The sequence below is a fragment of the Semicossyphus pulcher genome, unplaced genomic scaffold, assembly GCF_022749685.1.
Source record: "Semicossyphus pulcher isolate SPU_LCO1_2020_fin unplaced genomic scaffold, fSemPul1.0.p SCAF_14, whole genome shotgun sequence".
Classification (NCBI taxonomy): domain Eukaryota; kingdom Metazoa; phylum Chordata; class Actinopteri; order Labriformes; family Labridae; genus Semicossyphus; species Semicossyphus pulcher.
In genome coordinates this window covers 12,637,725-12,659,747 of record NW_027211648.1, presented here as the reverse complement: position 1 = coordinate 12,659,747, position 22,023 = coordinate 12,637,725, and the positions used below count along the sequence as shown (strand labels likewise).

The 22,023-nt window shown below is 45.3% G+C and overlaps 2 protein-coding genes across 8 annotated transcripts in view; both read right to left on the bottom strand.

Moving 5' to 3' along the window:
• Positions 1–8,085, bottom strand: part of qkia (QKI, KH domain containing, RNA binding a) — a 72,382-nt gene extending 64,297 nt beyond the window's left edge. For all 6 annotated transcript variants that reach the window (XM_069662323.1, XM_069662326.1, XM_069662322.1 and 3 more), the window contains exon 1: positions 7,661–8,085. In XM_069662323.1, the coding sequence (XP_069518424.1) occupies positions 7,661–7,805 (145 nt within the window). In that variant the 5' untranslated portion in view covers positions 7,806–8,085. The remainder of the gene's footprint in view (positions 1–7,660) is intronic.
• Positions 8,086–19,290: 11,205 nt separating this feature from the next.
• pacrg (PARK2 co-regulated) overlaps positions 19,291–22,023 on the bottom strand; it is a 134,972-nt gene continuing 132,239 nt past the window's right edge. For both annotated transcript variants that reach the window (XM_069662204.1, XM_069662203.1), the window contains one exon: positions 19,291–19,792. In XM_069662204.1, the coding sequence (XP_069518305.1) occupies positions 19,632–19,792 (161 nt within the window). In that variant the 3' untranslated portion in view covers positions 19,291–19,631. The remainder of the gene's footprint in view (positions 19,793–22,023) is intronic.

The following is a 22,023-nucleotide window of genomic DNA, read 5'->3' as shown; positions in this document are numbered from 1 at the left end:
AAGTATCCCAAAGGTAGTCCAACACATGCCAGAAAGATTTCCACACAATATGTCATTCAAAGCAGGAGCAGGGAAACCTGAAGGGACGACAACCGCCTAAAAAACAGTGCAGCAAACCTCTTTTACAAGGCATCATCTGCATTCAGGGTACAAACCGGTATAACAACGAGAGCCCTAGGTAAACTACAGACACAACATGATTGGCAAACTGAAGAGGTATTGTGAGAGTTGCTTTTCTTCCAACGTGAAAGCATTTTTAAACGTTGTGGAAAGGGCCAAGCGTAATCACAATTTGTCAAGCGAAGCTGGACGCCGGAAAAGCTGTTAGCAAAGATATGAAAGATGTTACAATTATAGTTGAAGGCGAAAAACATCTCAGTGCTATTAGTTTTTCTTACTCTAATGCTTTGACTGAATAACTGCAGTGTGTTTAGGCCAATATCAAGAGAGCAGAGAGGAGCAACAGGAGTTCTGGAGAGAGTAAAACATGTTTTTTTTACATGTAAGGGCTTAAAAAAATGTGTTGAAGCTGCAGAGACTCAGAGAAGAAGCTGAGATTGGTTACAGCTGGGAGTTCCCAGCGTTTCCTATTTGCTGCAGAGGAATCTCTTTACCTCTTGCCACCTCACTTTCTGTGGCCCTTAGGGGAGGTTATGGCAGCGCCGCCTGCTCTTGCCAAGCCTCGCAGAAACAACACGGGCTGCTGAGGGACAGGTAAATTATTCATCTCTGATTTATCGGCCGGCCTGCAACTAGTGTGAAGCCCGGGCAAAGGCTGCAGACCACAGGCGGAGACATCCGCTGGGGTGTTTTGGAGGAGGACGGGGAAAGCTTTGGACGAGGAGGAGGAGGGGAAAAAGTTAAGATAAACAGTAAGTAAGATAGGAGCGAGTGTGTGACGAGAAATATTTTCCTAAATCATCTCATTATGTTGTTTTTATTTCTAGTGGATTGGAGCTCGCCGGAGCCCGCCTCGAAGGAAGGAAGTATCAAATTGAAACGTATTTTAAATTCCACATTTTAAGGTATTTAAAAGGAAATAAGAAGTTCCTAGTCCTCACTGTGGATGGCGTTCACATTAAGCGGAGCTAAAACGCACTACGAGAGGGTGTGTGGGGAAAACAAACACCAGGCTGGAGGTTAAGTGCTCTGACTGTGCTCCCGGTAAAATTCCTGAGCTGGCTGCCAGCGCTCGGTTGCCATTCCTCCTCTGAAAGGAGAGAAAAAAATGAATGCGGAGGGGGGCGGGGGGGTTAGAGAGGAACAGAGTGAGCATTCAGCTCATTTTTTCGCCTCCTGTCATGATAAAAACGGGGAAACGCAGCAGGAAATGGTGACAAATGCTGCTCGTATGATACCTGGATAAAACCTAATTGTTAGATACGGTATCGGTTGTGACGGTTCAGAGGTTTAGAAATAATACAGGAGGAGAAATAGAGCAACAACAAGGGGGGGACTACTTTCAACAAGGGGGTGGGAGAGCTATTTCAAGCACTTGAAGAATGTAACAGGGTGGGGCCTGTACACACACGCACAAGCTGAGGAATATAGTAAGAAATATTGTGCCTGGCATGTTGATGTAAAAAGTTGTGGATGAGAGATTCATGATGTAATCTGCATAAGTCAAAAGAAAGCTGAGAGACAGACGCACATGAAAAACAAACGGCTTCTCTTGTCACTAAAGCATGAAATAGTGCCCCCTTCTTCTCCCGTATGTCTGAAGGAAAAACAAACCACTGACTCGACTTCCCCGGAGTCCTTTCCTGTCTGAACCGGGCGTTACTTCCCGCACATGTTTTTGCATTAAAAAAATACTGAGAAAAAAAAGCTGGCATAAAAGGGGTCAAGGGCAACGAGAGGCGCTGAGGTTCCAGTAAAAGGAATAAACAACCTGAAGTAATGAACAAGTCTTTGCCAGGGAGCTGTTGTGACATAATTATTACAACATCCCCTAATTCATGTTCCTCTTTTAGCACCGCTTGTCATCTTTGAGTACACACACAAAAGCACGCAGAACTATGACTCCTGCTTTGAGAAATTCCTTCAGTAAAACTTTTTTCACCGTTAAATTTAACCTGATTGCTTTCTGCTTTAAGGCTCGAGGCGTAACAAAAACAGAGCGATAAACAGCCTCTGGTAATGTGTTGTCTAACAGCCGGCAGTAATCGAAAGGAAAGACACTTAGTTTTGGCGACAGCGCACCAGATAGTCAGGGTAGGACACGCAGACGGGAGGCCAGGCAGCGGCAGCTGTGATAAGGAGGCCCCAGCACTCACGGGATTGAGGCCTGAGATAAGAGCCCAGAGCTGTCGCTGGATGGCTTTATCATACAGCACCCGGTGGGGGTAAGGGGAGGGTCGGCGCTGGTGGGACTGGAGTGGGGCCAAAGGGAGCAAGATGGGCCTGGGGTTGGAGTTAGAACAGGGACCGTAGCCCACACAGGCAGCGTTGTGGGGCTACTGGAGGAAGAGACACGTCAGATAGAAGAAAGGCGAGGCGACTCTGGGTCCCTCCACAACCTCTACACCTCACCCTGTCAGACTTCTGCCACCAACTAATTTATTACCAGGCAGGGAGAGAGAGAGAGCGAGAGAGAGGGGGGACCGCACGAGGGCAAGAGAGGCAGACAGAGAAAGACAGCACAAAGCCTCCTATTCTGCTTTCTCACACTGGTGGCAACGGCTCAGTAAACCAGCTCACAGAATGGCTCTCGGTTAATTAAATTCCAGCTTATAAGTGGTGCTTTGGGAGAGAATGTGGGGAGAAGAGAGAGGGGTTGTGGAGGGGGGGGATATAACAGGTTTCTGCTTGCAACAACAGTCCTGGCCTAACACCCTCAATTCTCTCTTCACGTCAGTCTGTATCGGTGCTTTCTCGGGGCTCTAAGCTGTATCTCACTTGGCGAGCGGTGCTCAATCTTATTAGCTGCTAAATTGATTGCATGTCAGGGGTTAGTGGAGGTCTCGCCCTGTGCTAAAAAACGCCAAGGGTCAACATACAGCAAAGAGGACAGCGCTGCAACAGACAGACAAAGACTAAGAAAGGGGGAACCTAACAGATTGACAGAAATATGGGACATTAGGTAGAAAAACAAACGCATCCCATTAATCAAAATCTGTTCACTAAACAGCTTCTCCCAGAGGAGCGGTTTTCTACACAGGCACCGCGGTGGACAGCAGACAGTTTGTCCTCTGAAAGCTGACAGCTCTCCAGGGAAGGTCCTGTTAAATCACGACACACAGAGACAAACAAGCAGACACAAACGTGTATATGCAAAGGGGGACGTTGTAGCCAAGAACAAATGGTCTGGTGCACCATGCTGCGCGCTGTGCAGTGGAACAACGGGCCATTTCATCTAATCTACAAAGACAACTCAAAATTAGCTTGTGAGGAAAGCTACTGTTCAGTTGCCATTAAAAAGCACCCATCACACTTCACGACAACAAAAAACAGTCCTCCCTTTCTCCTTTGCTCCGCTACCTCACGACAGAGCCGCACTTCACTACCAGGCTACATCTCTAGATGTTATATGGGCTGTCTCCTCCTGCCAAGAGAAAATATAGCAATTTGAAGCCGCTTGTTGGCTGGCAGATCGTAAAGAGAAATAAAAAAAACCTCCGTAGCAGGTGTCACCTCAGGGAGATGAACAACTGCAACGCAAGGGGATTTCAAAGGGGGGGGCCTGTCAATCGGGCGAGAGTGACCTTGAGGGACTAACACACATATTGGGAACGTAACAGGGACGCCCAGGGTGGAGGCAGGCGTCACGCACAAGGGCGGTGTCGGCTTTCTTCGGCCGTGGAAACAGCTGTGTCGACATGCACACAACGTTGGGTGGGTGATGTGTGCAGCTGTCGGGAGGGTGCAGTCATGAGAGAGGGACGATTTCCAAGCGTTAACTGGTTGGATTTTTGCTCTTATTGGGGCTGACAAAGACGTTCAAATTAAAGCTTCTGAAAAGTCACTTTGTCAGAATTTAAGTGCTTTCATTGTTATTTATCAACAACACAGAAAAACTTAAGTCCATCAGGACACACGATGGCTGATGTGACAGATTAGGAGATTCCTTCTTCTTTTTGTTTTGTAGATTTTTAAAGCTCGAAACTGGTTTCCATCTCTGCTCAAGCATCGCCGATCAATAGCTTTTCATGTCGCACCTGTTCTCTCCTTGCTGCTTGACAAGACAACCACTTTCGATAAGACTGGGAAGTTTCACATACCAGCAACACTCCGAGAACAAAACTACACATGCACTCAACAAAATAAAGTTGGAGATCAAACGCGATTCGCGCCGCAATACCACAAGTTAAAGATTCCCTTCTGGAGAGCCTTTCCTGTCTGGACTGGAAGTCGCAGTAGAGTGTAATGTTTATCTTCACTGACAGCAAAGAACATGGGAACAAAACATGTTTTATTCATCATTATAAAAAAATGTTATTATTCTAAAAACAACTTCAACGTACCATTTTAAAAACAATAAAACATAACCGCCCCAGGCTTCTCAAAATGTGGCAATTTAACAGCAGAGGCTGCCAAATGCCACAAATAGAAAAACAGGAAAAACATGAAGAGTAGTAGGCTAAAGGTTTTCTTCTCTCTTTTTAACATCATCATAAAATGCGTAGTCTGGACTGCGCATTTAGTTTTAATCTGGGTGGGGTCATTTACACCAGTACGGGACAGGGTGTGGCAGGAGGCCGGGCTTCGAATATCGCATCAGAGATTCAGTCTCGTCCAAAGGGGGGAAAGCAAACCAAACCGCCCCTAACGGGAACCAGACAGTCAGTCAGGCCTCCTCTGCACTCGGGTGGCTTTCATCACACACACACGCAATATTTGGCAGCGGGGTAAAGTTTGGGCTGGTGCTGTGGAAACCCTTGTAAACCTCAGAATTGTGCGGCCTCAGAGGAGAGAGAGGCAGAAGTTTAGGGGGGGGTTACCGGTGACCCTGCTATGATTTCTAAAACAACAGAGGAGGGATCCTTTCATTTGTTTCTATTTGTTGAGATCTGCTTAGAATCAACGGACAAGTACAGCATTACAGGATCTGTTTCTATATCCCGAACAATAACTAACCACTAACCAGGAGAACAAATGGCGGAAGCGCTTTAGGAGAAAACGTCGAGCTAATCAGTTCATTTTTGTCCTGACGTCAGTTCAGTAACATATTTTTCCACATAAAATAAAGCAAAATCAGTTAACCCCCTCAGTATTTGCTCTCCTAGTCTTTCTACTCGTATTCAGCGGGTGCAACTTTGTAGGTTTGTGTGAGCTGGTATTGCAATCAAAACACAGAGAACAGTGACCAGAGATCAAGTACAAATTGTGACACAATTCAGCCCCCAGAAAACACACAGTTACCCAATACATCTGCTGTGTTAGAAACGTTCTGATCCTCCCAAACACCCAGGGATTTACTGAGTCACAAAGGAACAAGGTTTAAACAAAGATAAATAAGTTTAGTGATTTTCTTGGTTCAACAGTCCCAAAAAATTGACCACCAACTTTCTGGGTTGCAAGCACATTTTTTTTGTGTTACTGAGCTCCTGAAAGTGAAAGCCAATAAGTAAAAATGGTTGCGTCAGATTTGTGCTAATAAACAACTGACTACACGGAGGCTAAAATACGTGCTTTTGAGGGTTTGCTCGTACAGCGTGCCCACAGCAGCACGGCTAAGCTTTTAAGTAAAGAGTGAATGAGAGGTAAAAAAGACTGCGTGATCCCTGTTCAGAGGATTGTGAGGGTCTATGGGGGCTGGGTAACGAGAAAAAAAAAGGGGGGGGAGCAGAGATGAAAAAGAAAACAAGTCTGTTTCCTGACTCTGCCTTGAATGAAAACATCAACACACCCATCATCCCAAGCTGATTCCAATAAAGCAGCCAGCCCTTATAGAAATTGAAAAACTCTATAATGCCTCTTCAGAAAGGAGTTAAGCGCTGTCTAAAGTGTTTAAATGTGAGGATTTGAATGGCAAGTACGACTGCAAAGATACGATGTGAGAAAAATCACACCCCGGGAATAAAGAATTAATGTAAGAACACAGTAAATTTTTGCACCCTTCAGCTTGAAACTGAAGTGCCAATTTATGTAGATGCAAAGCAACTATGACATCACTGGAGTCGTGTTCATACCCCCCAAATAACAATAAAGTTTAAACTTATGGACGTGTTTTTTTAGTGACATAACTACATTTTTGGACATGTGTTTTCTAGTAGGGGAAATAGTCCACTTAACGTCTTGTTTATCACCCAGCACGAGAACAAGAAAATCTTTGCAGACCGGTTTTGCAACTACATACTCCAACACCTACTCATCCAGACATGCAACCGAAACTACGAGGTATGCACTGCGCTGTACGTCGTATGTTGTGTATGAATAAATCCCTCATTCATGCCGTTAAGTATTCAGGATGCTTGTTATTTCTAATCATCTGTGTCATAGTCTCCAGTCCGACACCTCACACGGTATGGGGACAGTCTGCTAGGGGGGCTGTGGCGCTCTCTAGTGTCCCCAGCTCAGTTACATAAACCATAGGTCCAACCTTCCGCTTACACCAGCTTATGTTATTGATAGTATCAACAAAAAACGGCGAATAAACCGTGTTTATCAGGGCAGCTGCACGAGCCACAATAAGTAGCAGGGCGGGGGTAATACAGGTACAGAGACGAACCCTGTCTGGACGGCGCCGCCGACAAAAAGGCGACGTAATTTTTGGTAGGGCACGCTTGACTGGCAAAGAAAAACACGACGACTGCTGCAGCAAGGGAAGGAAATATAACCGAGAGAAACAGACAGACCTTCGCTTGAGGACAAATATTGCAGTAGGTGAAGAAATAGAGACAAACAGAGCCGAGCCTGTTTTAATGAAAAAGTTAGACGGGTGAAATGATCTCCGTGCACTCCCCCTCCCAGCAGCAAATCACTGGCCATTGTTTGGGCAACAAGCAGACACATTCCTCCGTGCTTTAAAGCTCGGCCGCTGGGCAACTACTAACGCAACCACTGGAAGCACAAACACAGAAAGCGAGAGTCAACTTTTGTAACACTTATTGGTGTTTGTCTGAAACGGTGTATTGACTGGTTACGTCTTTAGTTAGAGCTCTAAACGCTGCCGTTTTGGTTCCCGAAGAGTTCAGCAGACACCCAGCCTCGCTAGCTAAAAATGTGGCTAACCCGTGCTAAACTGCTCTGAACATGTGGAATCAGGCCCCAGCTAATTAAACCGATATTCCCGTGTGATAAAGTGTACTAAAAAACTTTAATGCAAACACATTTTGTTCATACGTTTCCGTTTTTAGACTTGATATAATTCTAAGTGAGTGAGAGAAAGTTTTCGTCCTCTCGCCTCAAAGTCAGGAGAGCAGAAACAAACTCCATGAAGCCTCACGTTAGCAACACAACTCTCACATACACATCCAGTAGGGGTCTTGGGCTGGAAAACTCAACCGGGATACTGTTGGATTTTTTGTTTTGGGTATGGGGTCTTGCTCGGGGTGAGTTTTTCGTGTTACAGTCGCTGCCACGGTCAGCAGTATCGGTGTATCCGATGCCAAAACGTTATGCTGCAGCCGTATGAAGCCATACCGACACCGGACTGCGCCGTGGTCACGCTTCCCCACCTCCCCCAGCGTCTCCCCCATCGCTCCAGACCGTCACTTACCTTCATCGAGAAGCCTTTCCAGGTGTGTGAAGATGCCGCAGAGATTTGGCAAACTGGTCATGAGCTTCTTCTCGTTTAATAATTGCATCAAATAGTCGGGACTCGGCCTCGGTCGCTCCTTCACTTCGACCTCTCCGACCATCATCTTTGCGGCGAGAACGGAGAACAAACCACCGAGAAACACAGAATCCTCTTTTAGGAAAAGGAGAAAAAAAAACGAAAAAGAAAAAAAAAAACTTGCGGCTCCAATCCCTCGCTTCCCTCCTCCTTGAGATGAGAAGACTCTGTAAACCCCCCCTAAAAATTCAGGTTTGGTTTGTTCTTGTTGTTTAAGTGGAGAGGGGGCAAAAAAAGAAACCGTTATCTTCCTTCCAGAGACTCGTGCGCCGTACTCTCCTCTACGCCGTGTGCGCTCGGGGACGTTCGATTCCACCACTGTAGGCGCGAGAGACTGTTCCACCGGAAAGGCTCCGTCCTCCTCAACGACTATTGGCCAGTGGGGCTTTCGGCGTCTAATGGGGGAACCAATGAACGCTCACACCCGAACCAAAGGGGCGGGGGAGCAGTTTGTGGAATGATGGGCGGAAACTCGGGCCAATGGGAAACAGTGCGCAGGAATGCACATAATAACACTGAAGCGGAATTGCACACATGTACTTCTCTCTCCCTTTTCCTCACCAATAGAAACATTATAGCGTTTAAAAATAATCTGATTCCACCAGGCTTAGTGTTCTCTTTTTAAAAGAATGTAATCAGTGGTCTCTGCAACAAAAGTGTTTACAAATCTTGAGCTAATTCCCTTTTATTATTTTTATTTCTTTCAACTCTCTTTTTATAGCTCTGCTCTTTTATTTTTTATCTTTAACAAAAAAAGAGCAGCTCATCCAATGATTTTTTTTGGTGGCAATTTCAACTGGTTTGAAGTTACTTTTCTTTTCCCCTAGAGGCCTAGGTTGTTACAAAGCATAGTATACTAACAGGGCTAACAATAGTGTAGTAGGATTACAAATCTTATGGTGACCTTACTTAAAAAGTGTGAGTGTAAATGTGGAGCCCTTTCAGCCGTGAAGTCTTACATGTTGCACAAGATCAGCAAAGCCCTTCATGTTGCAGATCCAGTGAGAAAACAACATTCCAGTGATTTGAAAGCACAACCACCCCCTTTTTTTCTTTGAGATTTTACAAGCTCTTGTATAATTCTACAGTTCAGCATTGTGTATGGGTATACTAATCTGGTATGGATTTGTGATCTGGTTTGATTGGTCATTCATGGGTTAAATGTGTGTTCATTATCTCACTTAATGCACTGGATTTTTCCTCACAGAAGTAATATACTTGCCAAGACTAGCCTACGCATCAGTCTGTGTATGCTTCACCTTAAGGGGCTACGATATATGATAAAAAATGGTTAATCTGCGCTGTCCATATCTTACAAGATGCCTTTTGTTACTCAAGACTTGTACATCTTGTTATCTGCCTTGGGACCGATTGATCAACGCTCCACTAATCAATAGAGCCTTTTCATTGTCCTGTCCTTGGGAGGACCTTTCAACATATCCTGCGAAGATTAACATCCCTGATCAATGGAACACACACAAACCAGCTACCTCCGGTTTCTCACACCCTGCTTAGTGTGAAAATAAACCACAACTGGTCCGTTTTGATTTTAACAGCTGTCGGCTGAGAGGGGCCCCGGCTAAATATGAGCTCTGACCTTGGCCCTCATTCAATTTGTCCGCTTACTGCTCACCCACTCATGTCATTGTAAAAAAAGAGTCCCCATGCTGGGTGCATGAATGCTCAAACAGCTGCACTATGACCTTCTGGTGGCAGTGTGTGGACATTGTGTAGTAAATAAAGCCCAAACTCTTAGTTAAAGTGCAGCATGATCAATAAATTGATTAAACAAAACTAGCGTGGTGATGTCTTTGGGCGAGTTTAATTAGACTTACTTAGTCTCTGCATTATTTACTGAAAAGACATATTCCACAGAAGTATTTGCAATGACTCCTCCACCCCTGATAACAGTATTTGGGAGTGCAGCAGGCGACAGGAGCCTGCACATCAAAGCAGGAAGACAGAGACGGTTGCCTTAACAACCAGTGAAACACATTTACTGGATCCTTCTGCCCTTCAGCCAGTGTATACATATAGCTACACTATAACATTGCTATATTTACTGTAGAGCTTTGGCTCTGTCTCAGACGAACCAAGCCTCCATAAATTAAGTTAATAATCTGGAAATATTTTACATACGCTTCCAAAATTGAACATCAGAGCTAGACTGCCTGGAAAGGTTTTACAAACTATCCTCATGTTTGTTGGAATAAATGTATTTTTTATTTGATTGTCCTAATTTCAACAAGTGACCACAGGAAAACGCAGATATTAAGGGTTTAGCATACTTGCTTGTCATTTGCGCCTCCGCCAATTACACAGGACATGTAATATTAGTCCCGTCATCCAAATGGTCTGCAATAACAGCCCCCTATCTTAAAGCCGTGAATGATAAAACATCCCTTGAAGTCAAACGCTGATAAGTGATTTTGGTGGATAAGAGTGTGTTGATAGGCAGGGGGAACGAGAAACCCCATCTCTCGTATGGCTTGGAGATAGCTAAATTGTTCATGGTGTTGACTTTATGCTTCTCTTTTATTTCCTCCCTTAATCTTTGAATATAAGCGATGGAAAAAGTCACAGACTTCTTGCATCAAAAAGAATCTGGCATTTATTCTGAGCTTTGAAAATGGGTTTAGTTCTTATCTCAGCGGTGCGCATGGTAATTTGCACCTTGCCTAGCGCTGATTCTTCCGAGCTGGGTCACAAACGGCTCCTGCGTGTGTGCTGATATGTGTGCGTGCAGAGTTACAGGAGGAGAGAGAGACACAGAGATAGACAAGCAGAGCCTATACCTGACTTTGTGTGTGTGTGTGCGCGCCTGTGCATGTGTCTTCTGACAGCCCGAGAGTAAACAGAAGCGATATTAATCCCCTCTTTTGCTCCCTCTGCCCTTGTGTTTTCGTCATTTTTAATAACACGGTTTCCATTCAACAATTAATCCAATTAACAAGGATCCAGATAATTAATGAACATGCGTTTAGCCCCTTTTGAAGAGAAGCTGTTAACTCACTGACAATGAGCTTGGAGAGCGCCCTGGGTTTAAACTCAAAGCACTCTGACAGAGACAATGGGGCCCTCAGTAGGGGCCCCGTAGCTTGATGTAGCCTGCCTCGAGGGCCACAGCCGCAAGAAAAAGTGAGCGGGAGACGGCGGCTCTGTCGAGGCAAGGCTGTCTGCGATAACGGCTGTGACACCAGAGGAGGCGAACAGAGGCCCACAGGCTCTGATAACACACATACGTACAAAACAAGAACAACATATTTCCCCTTTTCTTTTTGACTTACTAGTTTTGGGGTCTGTGGGGAAAAAAAGTGCCAGCAGAATCTGGGTCATTTACATTCTAAGGAAGGTGTGTGCACAGCGCAACGGAAATAAATGTCCTTCTAGCAACCACAGCACATACAGAGCATATACACAGAAATACATAATGTACCTATTATTCATTTTAACTCGTATCATAAGCATGACGTGACAAATGACCTACGAGTGCATGTGTCTTCATGCATTGTTGCACTCACTTGTTTGTGCATGCATGTGTTGAATACTGTGTGCATATTTGTTACCGTCAGAGACTGAACATTATATATTCGACTTAAAGCAGCTAAAGTGAGAACCTCAGACAATCAGGATGAAGAGGAAGGATGTGTAAATAAAAGTGATGGATGGACGTGTTGGGATGACAGAAAAGCAACCAAATACCTTTGTAGTTTTAAGTGTTTTTGTTGATTACATCAGGACCTCTGTACCGCTTTGTGGGCACTAATTTAAATGTCAATGTAGCATTCATACCTGTTACAATTACGGTTACTACAGCCTTTATCATTACTATGCTTCTCTCGCTAATTTATTTTATTTTATCTTCACACTTGGCATAGTAACCACAAGTATGTATTACCTGTTGTTGATGTAACAAGGACATATGTTGTTGTTGCTCTCCTTGCCTGTCTCTATCCTGCATCTCCTTCTATCCCATTTTTCGGCCCATCCAGTCGAGGCAGATGGCAGTTCAGCATGAGTCTGGTTCTGCTCGAGGTTTCTGCCTGTTAAAAGGAAGGTTTTACTTGCCAATGTGCCGAATGTTGCTACTCATGGTGATTCATGTTGGGCCTCTCTTTAAATAACATAACAAAGAGTTTGTCTAGACCTGCTCTTTTTGTAAAGTGTCTCGAGATAACTTGTTATGATTTGGTGCTATACAAATACAATTGATTGATTGATTGAATTTGATTGACCTAATGACCTAGGTTGCGTTACAGTCCCAGCAATTCTTGTTTAGAGAGATAATCTCGAAGATTTTCAAGTCACTAACTATCGCCTAATGAGTAACCCAATGGTGATTGAATGAAATGGTCACTGATGAAAGCCTTTGCATTTGCAGTATTACGGATTGGTTGTTGGTGGCGACCTTTGCGGAAGAAATCACAAGCGGCTCCCAGTTAGTGACGCGTTTTCCATCACCCAGCAGTGGTTGGTCTGCCAGAGAGGGTAGGCGGAGCTAAGCGGCTGCTTTTCCGGTCTGTTGCGAGTAAACAGTAATCTACTATGGCAAGAAAATCGATCGATGACTGAACAAATTCGACGCTCAGATGAAGGCGAACAGTCTAAAAAGGAAAGCGACAAGTTACAGAGTTACAACAACCGGAGCCAACCGTGGACGTCACACATGTGACACTGTCTGGATATCTTGGAAGTGTGCTTCTGCAATTACCGTTTACCGCCATAGGTGCCGCCAAAGAGAACGGAGATCTTCAAGATTACCACTTTTAAGGTGGCTAACAGGTAGCATTTATCAGCCACTTTTTCTTGCCTGTTTGGTTGTCTGACGGCATAAAAACAGAACAATATCTAAGTTAGAAGAATTAATTAGTAGTTTAGCTGCTCTAAAGCACATTATAGGAGATCATGAAGGCAGGAAGTGGTAGACATGGGGGTTTATAAGATCAAACTTTTAGCAGATGTTGGACATTAGGCATTATTTGTGTTGTATATTATCAAAGGACGAGATTGTAATTTCGTTTAGGAGTTTGGTGTGGATGGAGAACTACTTTATCTTGGTATAAGTGGTTCTCCAGGACCAAAAACATCGACGTTGCACTGGCTTCCATTGCAGCTGTGAGTGAGGGGCGGTTCTGCGGTCGGGGGTAGGGAGACCTCGATCCATCTTGTTATATTTGACACCTACCTGCTGACAGGATTTCAGGGTTAAGGATGGCCAAAAGTGAAACAAAGAGATGCATTTAAGGTGGCAGCAAGTACAAAGACTGGTTTTACTCTTTTCTATTTCTCACAAATAACACAAAGCACAAGAAAGAGTGTGTACTACTCACACACACTTAAAGAAAGAGCAGTAGGAGTGAGGCAGCATGAGGAAAAATCTATCAAAATTCAACCCAGCATTCCTGCGTTTCCAATAACCCTTTCTGTTCCTGCCACCGTAGCTATTCACCATTCTTTATTTTGTTAAAGGTCACCTTGGGTGTTGTAGCCTGGATGCTCCAGTGGTTTGGCAATCTGCTGATGGGAATGCCTGTTGGCCCGCCTGTTGTCGCCCAGAGAAAGGGGGTAGACAAGGATGGTGGGTGGAGGGGGGGGGGGACAGCTGGAGCCAGTTGTGATAGACGCCTCTTGAAGGGAAAGCAGCACCTCTAAAGTCCCACCTCGAACCTGCTGAACATCAATCAACAGGAGGAAATGACAAAAGCATTTCTACAGTACGGGGCACTTAAACGGGCCGAGGATAAACAAGTTTCAGCCGCTCCTCCTTCTTCGTCCCCTCCCTTGTGGCGAACGCACGGGTGTCAATACGGCTTAAAGAAGGCCGGCCGATTCTACATCTGTCCCCGCCGATTGTTAACAGTGTGGATCCATTCCTGCTCCCACTGAAGAAGCCCATATTTGTTTACTAGCTCGTTCGCCTGTTTGTGCGCGCCTGCCAGCCCGTTGCAGGGAAAGAAATGAGTGTTTGTGAGTGATAAGACCTGTAGGAGAGGAAGAGGGTGAGGAAGAACAGAGAGAGCGAGAGAGACGGGGAGAGAGAGCGAGAGAATCCTCATTGATCACATCTGTTCAGAGGAGGATTGATCCTGCGGTGTGGCCTGCTCTGGGATCTCAACACACACACACACAATCGCTCCGACAATCACACGCAAGTACAGATAAGACTTAAGCTCACAAACATAAACAGGAAGCCAGGATGTGAGATTTTAGCAGACTAATATTTAAAGGAAATGATCTCCTCTTTCAAGGTGTTTACATTATTCCTGCTTCAAACACCTTGCATATGGAGAAGCAGATAGATAAATCTCCATTGTGCCGTCCCTGTCTCGCACATGCTCAGTAGCTCCCTGGATGAGCACGGAGTCCGCCAGGCAGACGTGAACAAGACGAATCATTCCCCTGGGGGGCATTTATTTCTGTTGCGCAGCACAATCCCCTCATTGCTGGTCCTAACAATCTGCCTTTTGAGACTATAACGCGGGAACAAGAGAGACAGCTCAGCAGAAGAGCGGACGAAGGGAAAAAAGGAAGGAAGCGATAAAGGGGAAGACAGATGAAGACTTCCTGAACGCTTTATAAATCCTCAACTATACACAGGGTTACGACACGCAACCCAACTTTGATCATGCTAAGCCACATGGATGAATTATGTGATCTCCAACGCAGTCACATTTAGCTCGTTTGCTCAGATAAGGGAGCGTGGCGATGTTGTTAAGTGCCAGTTGTCGCCTCAATTCTCTTCTGTTTTTCACTTCTGAGGAAGAAACAGATTACCAAGTGGTGGAGTCTGTCGCCCCACCTCCCCCCTCCACCTCCTCTTCTTTGGTCTCTTATTCCTCTCTCTGCAGCTGACTGCTCCTAAATCTCAGGTCTGGCCGGAGCTAGACAGCTCTCTCTAGCAGGTGACACAACATCCCACTTCCCTCCATCCATCCATCTCCGACTCGGCCCACACAGTCGCTCCTTCAGCGCTGGATTCGCGATCTCCCCTCGTCTTCCTCGTTATTCAACGCGCTCTCTCTCAAAAAACTCCAAACATTTTCACACTGCTTTCCCTTTTTCCATAATTGTCTCCCCCCGTCTCAGCCTTTTCTCAATCTCTTTTTTCCCCTCCGTCAACAGAACGCTATCGGCGCGTTAGTGTAGCTTTTGTTGCACAGCTCACTGCAATACAAAAGCCTTTGTTGGCCTGCCACCGCTGTGATGTGGTGAGACGGAGATGCACAAGGACAAACTTGAGCTCCGTGGAGCCGGCTTTTAGAAAGTCACTGTTCATTCTGAGATAACGGCTCAACCTGAAGGCTGGAGTAGCTGGTGGGGTGCGAGCCAGACACGCATGTAAACACTTGTCTGCGTCATGGACTGTGTAGATCTGTGAGGGCTGTTTGAAATTCGCTGTATAAATCTTCCCATGTGGGTGCAATGCTTCTTGTTTCCATCAGTGAAATGGCTCGCATGTGTTCCTCAGTGGGAGTTATTGCTGGCTGCAGGGCAGTGGCAGCTGTTGTGAGAGGCTGAGCTAGCTAGGCTAATAATAACCCCGGAGCTGAGTGAGTGCCCACAGGCCCCGCGTCGTTTGGAGTTGACCCCGGAGTCCAGTTGCAGAGGAGATTGAGGATTAGGCCAGGTCATGGATTAGAGAACACTCTCTCACCCTTGTAAGGGCGAAGGCAGGTGTGCAGGAATGCTACACACTCGTAGTTATGTTACATTGGTGGAACACGTGGAAAACATGCACACTGACCAAGAGGTACATAAAGCTTTTATCCAAATCCAGTCAGCATTGAGTGTTGTACTAGTAAGTAAATTCTTTCAGCCTTGAATGTAGAAAGGCAGGTGTGCAGGAATGCTACAGGCCACAACAAGAGGTACATGAAGTGTTTTAAAGTAAGAATCTCGAAGATTTTCATTTAATTAAATGTCTGTTAAGTCACTATCTATCACCAAACACTATGGTGATTGAGTTTATGGCCCACTGATGAAAGCCTTTGCATTTGCAGAATTATGGACTGGGTGTCTGTGGCGACTTTCGCAAAAAAAATCACAAGCAAGCGCCCAGTTAGTGACTCATTTTCCATCACCCAGCAGTGGTTGGTCTGCCAGAGAGGGTAGGCGGAGCTAAGCGGCTGAAAATCCAAAGAAAAAGAAACAAATTTGACGCTCACATGCAACACTGTCTCGATATCTGGCAAGTGTTTTCCCACAATTATGTTTATCGCCACAGGTGCCGCCAAAGAGAACGATACTGAGATCTTTGAGATTACAACTGTAAAGTTAGAGGTGTAAGGCCCTGAATGCACCACTTTGAAAACCTGTGGAAAACATTTGAATAGACCAAGTGAAACAGGAATCGTTAGCACTGAGTGTTATACCTGATGCTTATTTCTCTTACCCTTGTAAGGACAAAGGCAGGTGCGCAGGAATGCGACACGCTCTGTGGTTAAAGTTAGAGCGGTAACGCCCCGAGTGCCCCACTTTGAAAACCTGCTGAAAACATCTGGAATGACAAAGTGGAACACGAAGTGTTTCTCTAAATCCAGTAAGCAGTTAGGGTTACACAGGAAACGAATTTGAATAAGCACACAAAAGGGGAAGTGAAACCTAGCAGAAACCTTGAATTCTTTGCTGAGGCATGTTTAGCAAAGCCAAAAGATTCTTAATCTCTTCACTCTTTATCCGGGCTGAGGAGAAATGAACAAAAGGCCGCACAGAGATGTTGCAAAGGGGCTGAATAACATGTTAGATCAATACTGTCGCCTTCACAGGCAATCAGCCAGATCTTTCACAACAGACAAGGAATCAAAAAAACAACTCAGAAATCCTCTCAGCTGAAAAAAAATAACGTGGCTTTATCTGCGACTGATACTATCAGCTGTAGGGAAGTAGAGCATGATGTTATAACCTGAGCTCTATAACTGGAGGAAATACTCTGAATGGGAGGCAATTTATTCTCTTGTGTTTGTTTGGGCGGTCACAAAATGATCAATTGCTCATTATGACTAAGGGAAAAGGTTTAGAACGTGATGATCAGGACAATTTCTGCTCTATGCCAAATTTGTTTTTGAAGCCTTTTTTTTCATGTTCGAGCACAGAGCGAGATAAGGGAGAAATTCAAGCAATGTCATGCTTGGTTTTTCCAGCCTGTAGGTCTGGACCAGTCATGCGTTGATGCCTTTGATAGACCAAATAACCTCATTGGCTGCTTCCATTCCTGTTCATTTCACACTTCACTCTATTACTTGCATGAGCAATTACAATGGTGTTTGTTGTTTGGTATTGTTTGCCTTTATTTTTTTTTTGCGTGTGTGTGAGTGCGTCAAGCTCGTGATAGACCGTATTCTCCAGTGTTCCTTTCCAGACTGTCACCTTTCTTAATGAGCTTCAGCGGGTTCCCGAAGAGGTCGAAACGGACACCATTTAGTATTTAATGCTCATTAGCGCCTGTGATGTGACCTAATTGAGCCAAAGCAATCAGACTGTCCGGCCCTTTAAGCGCGAGAAGTGAAGTGAACTCTGGGCAGTTTCTGCATATTATGGCTTGTATGACATTGTATGCTAGCTTAAAACAGAAGGCTGTGATGAGCAGATGGAGAGCTGTGGGTAAGAAGTCTTTTAAGGCTGTATGAAAAAAAAGCTTAAGAAAATTTGTCTATTTTTTCTTGTCGTCCTCGACCTGTAAGTTCAGCTTCCTTTGCTGGCTAGCTGCTAGCCTGTGGCTAAGTAAAATTGGACAGGTGATGCGGGACAGCAGGGCATCACTGATACAGTTCGACTGAACCGCAGGGTCTTCTGGGTTCGATCAGCTCGTCTAGCAGGAACAGAGGTGAAATTTGACCCCCCCCTTTAAAAATATTCAACATGCCTGCAGTGCGGCTATATTTGTTTTATACAGCAGCTGTACTTATTAAGGTGAAATATGTGTTTTGTGTTGTAAGGGAACAGGGCTGCACTCCTTTTTTCATCTTTCCGTGCACGGATCAAGCAGCAGAGAGAGTGCAGCTCGGCCGGGTTCAGCAGTGTGGAACACCTATTCAGTCACATTCTTTTCAGGATGTGCTGAGGCTGAAATATGAGCATTATGAACCTGTCTTCCTGTTGAGAATAGATTCCTCTGCAGGCCTGTAAAGTTGCTTCTGCTGGAGACATGACTTACAATAAGAGACGGTGCAAGTGTCCTTGTGAGTGTCAGAAATCAATTACGCTATGTTTCCCCAGTGGGTCGAAGGGGGTTGTATATGTATATGCACGAGTGTGTGCCTGCGTGTGAGGGGAGAAATAGGGTTGCTTAAATCCTACTGTGTCGGGGAAGAAGTTTCCACTGTGGCTGTAACGCGTTAAGAGAGGATAGCGGGAGAGAGCAGCTCCAGTCTGGTGCCTACTGACGACTAACTGTCTGGTCTGGATGAATAAAAACAAACACGTATGTAACAATCTCAAATGCACACAACATGCACTATGGGGTATTTGAGTTCAAAGCATGTTAACCATTCTGTGTGTGTGTGTGTGTTTGTCTGGAGGAATGCTGTCGGCCATCATTCCAATGCGTCTTCCCCTGCATGTTTAGACAGGCTGTGTCTCCAGCTGGGTTTTGTGACAGAATGGGTACACTGGAACGATACAATACAACACAGAAGCACAGAAGCAGTTGTGAACAGCAGCAGTTGTAAAACAGGACAAAACACAGTGCAAATGTACAACAGGATTTTATGGGTTGAAAGGGGAAGATGGGCCTGCATCTCTGAGATCTCACTGAACTCCTCTTTTGGACCTCTGAAGATGCATGAGCACCTTTTTAGTTAATTTAATGCAGACAAAACAGCTTTTAGAGTTTGACTGTTTAAGCAGGGGGAAACAAAGTAGTTAAAGAGGGGGTATTATGCTGTTTCACAGTTTACGACACATATATAATGTTACAGTGTTGGATGTCCAGACTAAACGTGGGTGATGTTCCAAATCTGTAGGTAAAAGTATGTTGGAGTAATCCCAAGGCTGCTGTGAACGCCACACAGTTTTGTGACGTCACAAATCAGAATCAAGCAGGCGAATAGGGGCGGGGTTTCTTAAAGGGACAGAGCTGACTGAGTCGTTTCAGGCAGAGGCTGTATGAGGGCCTGCACAGAGCACCAGTGTGAGAAAAATTAGTTCTTTAAAACTGTAAATTATGCTAAGCTACTTGAAAATAGCATAACACCCCACCTTTAATTTGGATGAATGAAAGTGACACTTAAAAATGTGTCTTTTTAGTTGTGCTGACATGCTTCAGGCTGAAAGGTGGCTTTAAAATTCTAATATGTTGCAGGGGTAGTTTCTGTGGACCTGTTGACACTTTAAATTGTGCAACTATGCAGTTAAATCTGTTGTTGCTCTTTTAATTTCCTACATTTGGAAACTGTTTGTTACATTTTCCATCTGATGCTTATCTCTGTTTGGAATAAAAGTCACTATGCATCACAGATTCCTTATCAGCTAGCTAAATAAATCACAGACGCAATAAAAAATGAACAAACCATGTATAATATATTAAACATACTGCTACATTTTAATGAGGCCAATTTGTTCTCTGCGAGTTATAGTGATAAATACACAGATGCAGACAGACAGGAAACACCTCATGTCTCGTAATAATGACTTTAATAGGGGTTTTCATAAAGGTTATGCTAAAGAGCAGAGGAACGAGTGTTGGCTTTTCGAGGGGGAAGAGATCAGATCAGAAACAAAAGGAGAACCCATGGAGTGAATTTGAGATTAGGATTAAAAGAAGGATAAAGAAAGGCATAAGATAAGAGGTTCATTTGGAGGTGAGGGGCAGATAAAGGAGGACGTAAAGTCGAGAGTCTGTGCAGCGTCAGGTTGATCAGTTGACTAGGCAGGACCTGTAGGTGGGCACCATGTATTTGATGTTTATGAAAGCGTTCTCTCCCCCGTAGCGCTCAAACATCTCCAGAGTCTCCTGGATCAGGTCCCCGATGTTCTCTCTCTTCTGCTGGCTGTAGTCGATGCCGTCTCCAGAGTTGACTAAAAGACAAGCAGACAGGGCAGAATGAGGGAAAAAAAAGAATCCAAAGATATTTCAGCTCAGTCTGCATCATCGCAGACAGCGAGGTTGATGTCAGGGCTCGCAGAGCACCACCTGCGGCCACGCCGCGCTGCAAATGCCATCCTTCCATCTGACTTCAAACCCACTGGACAGACTGAATTTAATTTACTCCTCTTATGCCGTGGCAGGTCGGGAGTGAGCGGCGGAAGAGTTTTTAACTGTTCAGCTGAAAGTTTAATGAGGCGGCCTGCAGAGAGAGGAGCAGAATAAAACGACATCAGAGTTAGCGACGGTTGCACCGCTGTTGCACGCCGCCGCCATGATGCACACGAGGCATGAGCAGTGACCTGGAGTCACGCTCCACTGGTAGGAATGTGAGTGTGTACGTGTGAGTGTGTGTTTGGGGTGTGGATTTGCACTTGAGTCCAAACCTGAGACAGAGAACAAATTACCAGCACTAAAACCAACATTAATGGAATGAATAGAAACTCCTGAGTGTGTGTTTTTGCAGGTGTTGCACATGTGTGGTAAATGATAAATAGAATAATACACGCATGGCCGATCACCTCCCCTCCCCCAGGACACACACACATACACACGCAAACACACACACACACGAGCAGGTAGACAACAGAGCTGTAGTGAGCTGAGGGAACTTGTTATCGAAAAAGCATTTCTGAGGTGTCCAGCCTGCACTCCTTCTTTCTTCCTCCCTTTCACCAGCAGGCACACACACACACACACACACACACACACACATAGATCGTGACTTTTTATCAGCACACAGCAAACTGCCAATCTCATGCCATTGCACTTGGGGCTAAAAACACTTTTCAGAGGGAGGTAAATATAGAGTGGAATGAGGCACGCGCACACACACGCACGCACACACGCACAAACACAAACGGTCCAAGTTTGTTTCCAAAAAAAAAAAAAAAAGCCTTGTTCGACTAAAATGTCCTGGAGAGAAACTCTGGATTTATTTCTTGAGGCTATAAAACGGAGCAAAGAAAAGCAGCGGTCATCCGTCTCAAAGACTTTGTGGAATGAGTTGGAGGAGAAGAGGAAGAAGTGTATGGTGGAGCGTACCTGCGGCGTGAGAAATTAACGGCATCGCTTTAAGAAGGACCCTTCAGTCCCTTCTTTCACTCTTAATTAGACGTGAAGACAGGCAGGGACATTAAACTTCTCTTTTAACGTCTTCCATCTTTTATTCTTTCTCAATCTTTTCTAATCTCTCGTCTCTCCGTCTCTCCGTCTCCCCTCGCCTTTCCAACCATCCATGGCCCCCTCATTAAAACACAAAGACAGCCAGTCCCATAAAGCGGGCTGTTAAGCAGTAACACGTCTATGATCTCAGTCTGCTGCGCTGGCCCGCTGCTCGGGATTCGCTCTCCTGTTTTACATGAAAGCGACGGGGGAGACTTCTCCAGCCGCGATTTGACCGCCGGTTGGCCTAGGAGAAAACTTTAACAGCTTTATTTAGCGGCTATTTGCTGCTTTCTCCTTTTAGAGAAACGGCAACAATAACTGCACGCACTCAGGAATGCAGCCTTTCTTTATCTGTAAACTCTTTACTTAAGCGGCCCCACAACACAGGCGCCTGCACCCTACTAGTTAGCCAAATCTTAAATAGCATCTAAAAATGCAGCCATGTGAGCAATAAAAGATGAAGGCAACGCAATCAGGGAGACATGGGGACAACAGTTTGCTGTGATGTGTGCATGTGGAGGCGAGAGAGTGGTGAAAAAGTAAAGAATAAAGTGACAGGAGTCAGCCGGGTCACTCTTACCGTCTGTTTCAGCTGTGTGTGTGTGTGTGTGTGTGTGCATGTTGGTGTGGGTTAAAAAGCCAGGCCTGTGGAGAGCCGCCCCCCCGTTAGGAGTGAAAATGAGCAGCCAAAGCCAGCCCAGAGGGAGAGCTTGGCCTTCTAGACTGGAGAACGCGGGGAGCCGGGGAAGAGGCGCGGTTTGGGAACCGGCAAAGCTCAGATCCGTTTACTGCGATGGGGGCCTGAAGGAGGTGGGGGGGGGGCAAGGAGGTCCTGCGAGGGGGGAATTGTTGCTGTTGCTTTACTGAGCTTTTCCGCCCTTTCCGCGTGCATTTTTTGCCGCTGAGCTGTTGGGAGGCCAGGAGCATCAAAAGGAAGAGGCCAGAGGAATTTGCAACGATTCTCAATATTTAAAGAGCAGAAAAGGGAGAAGTGTGT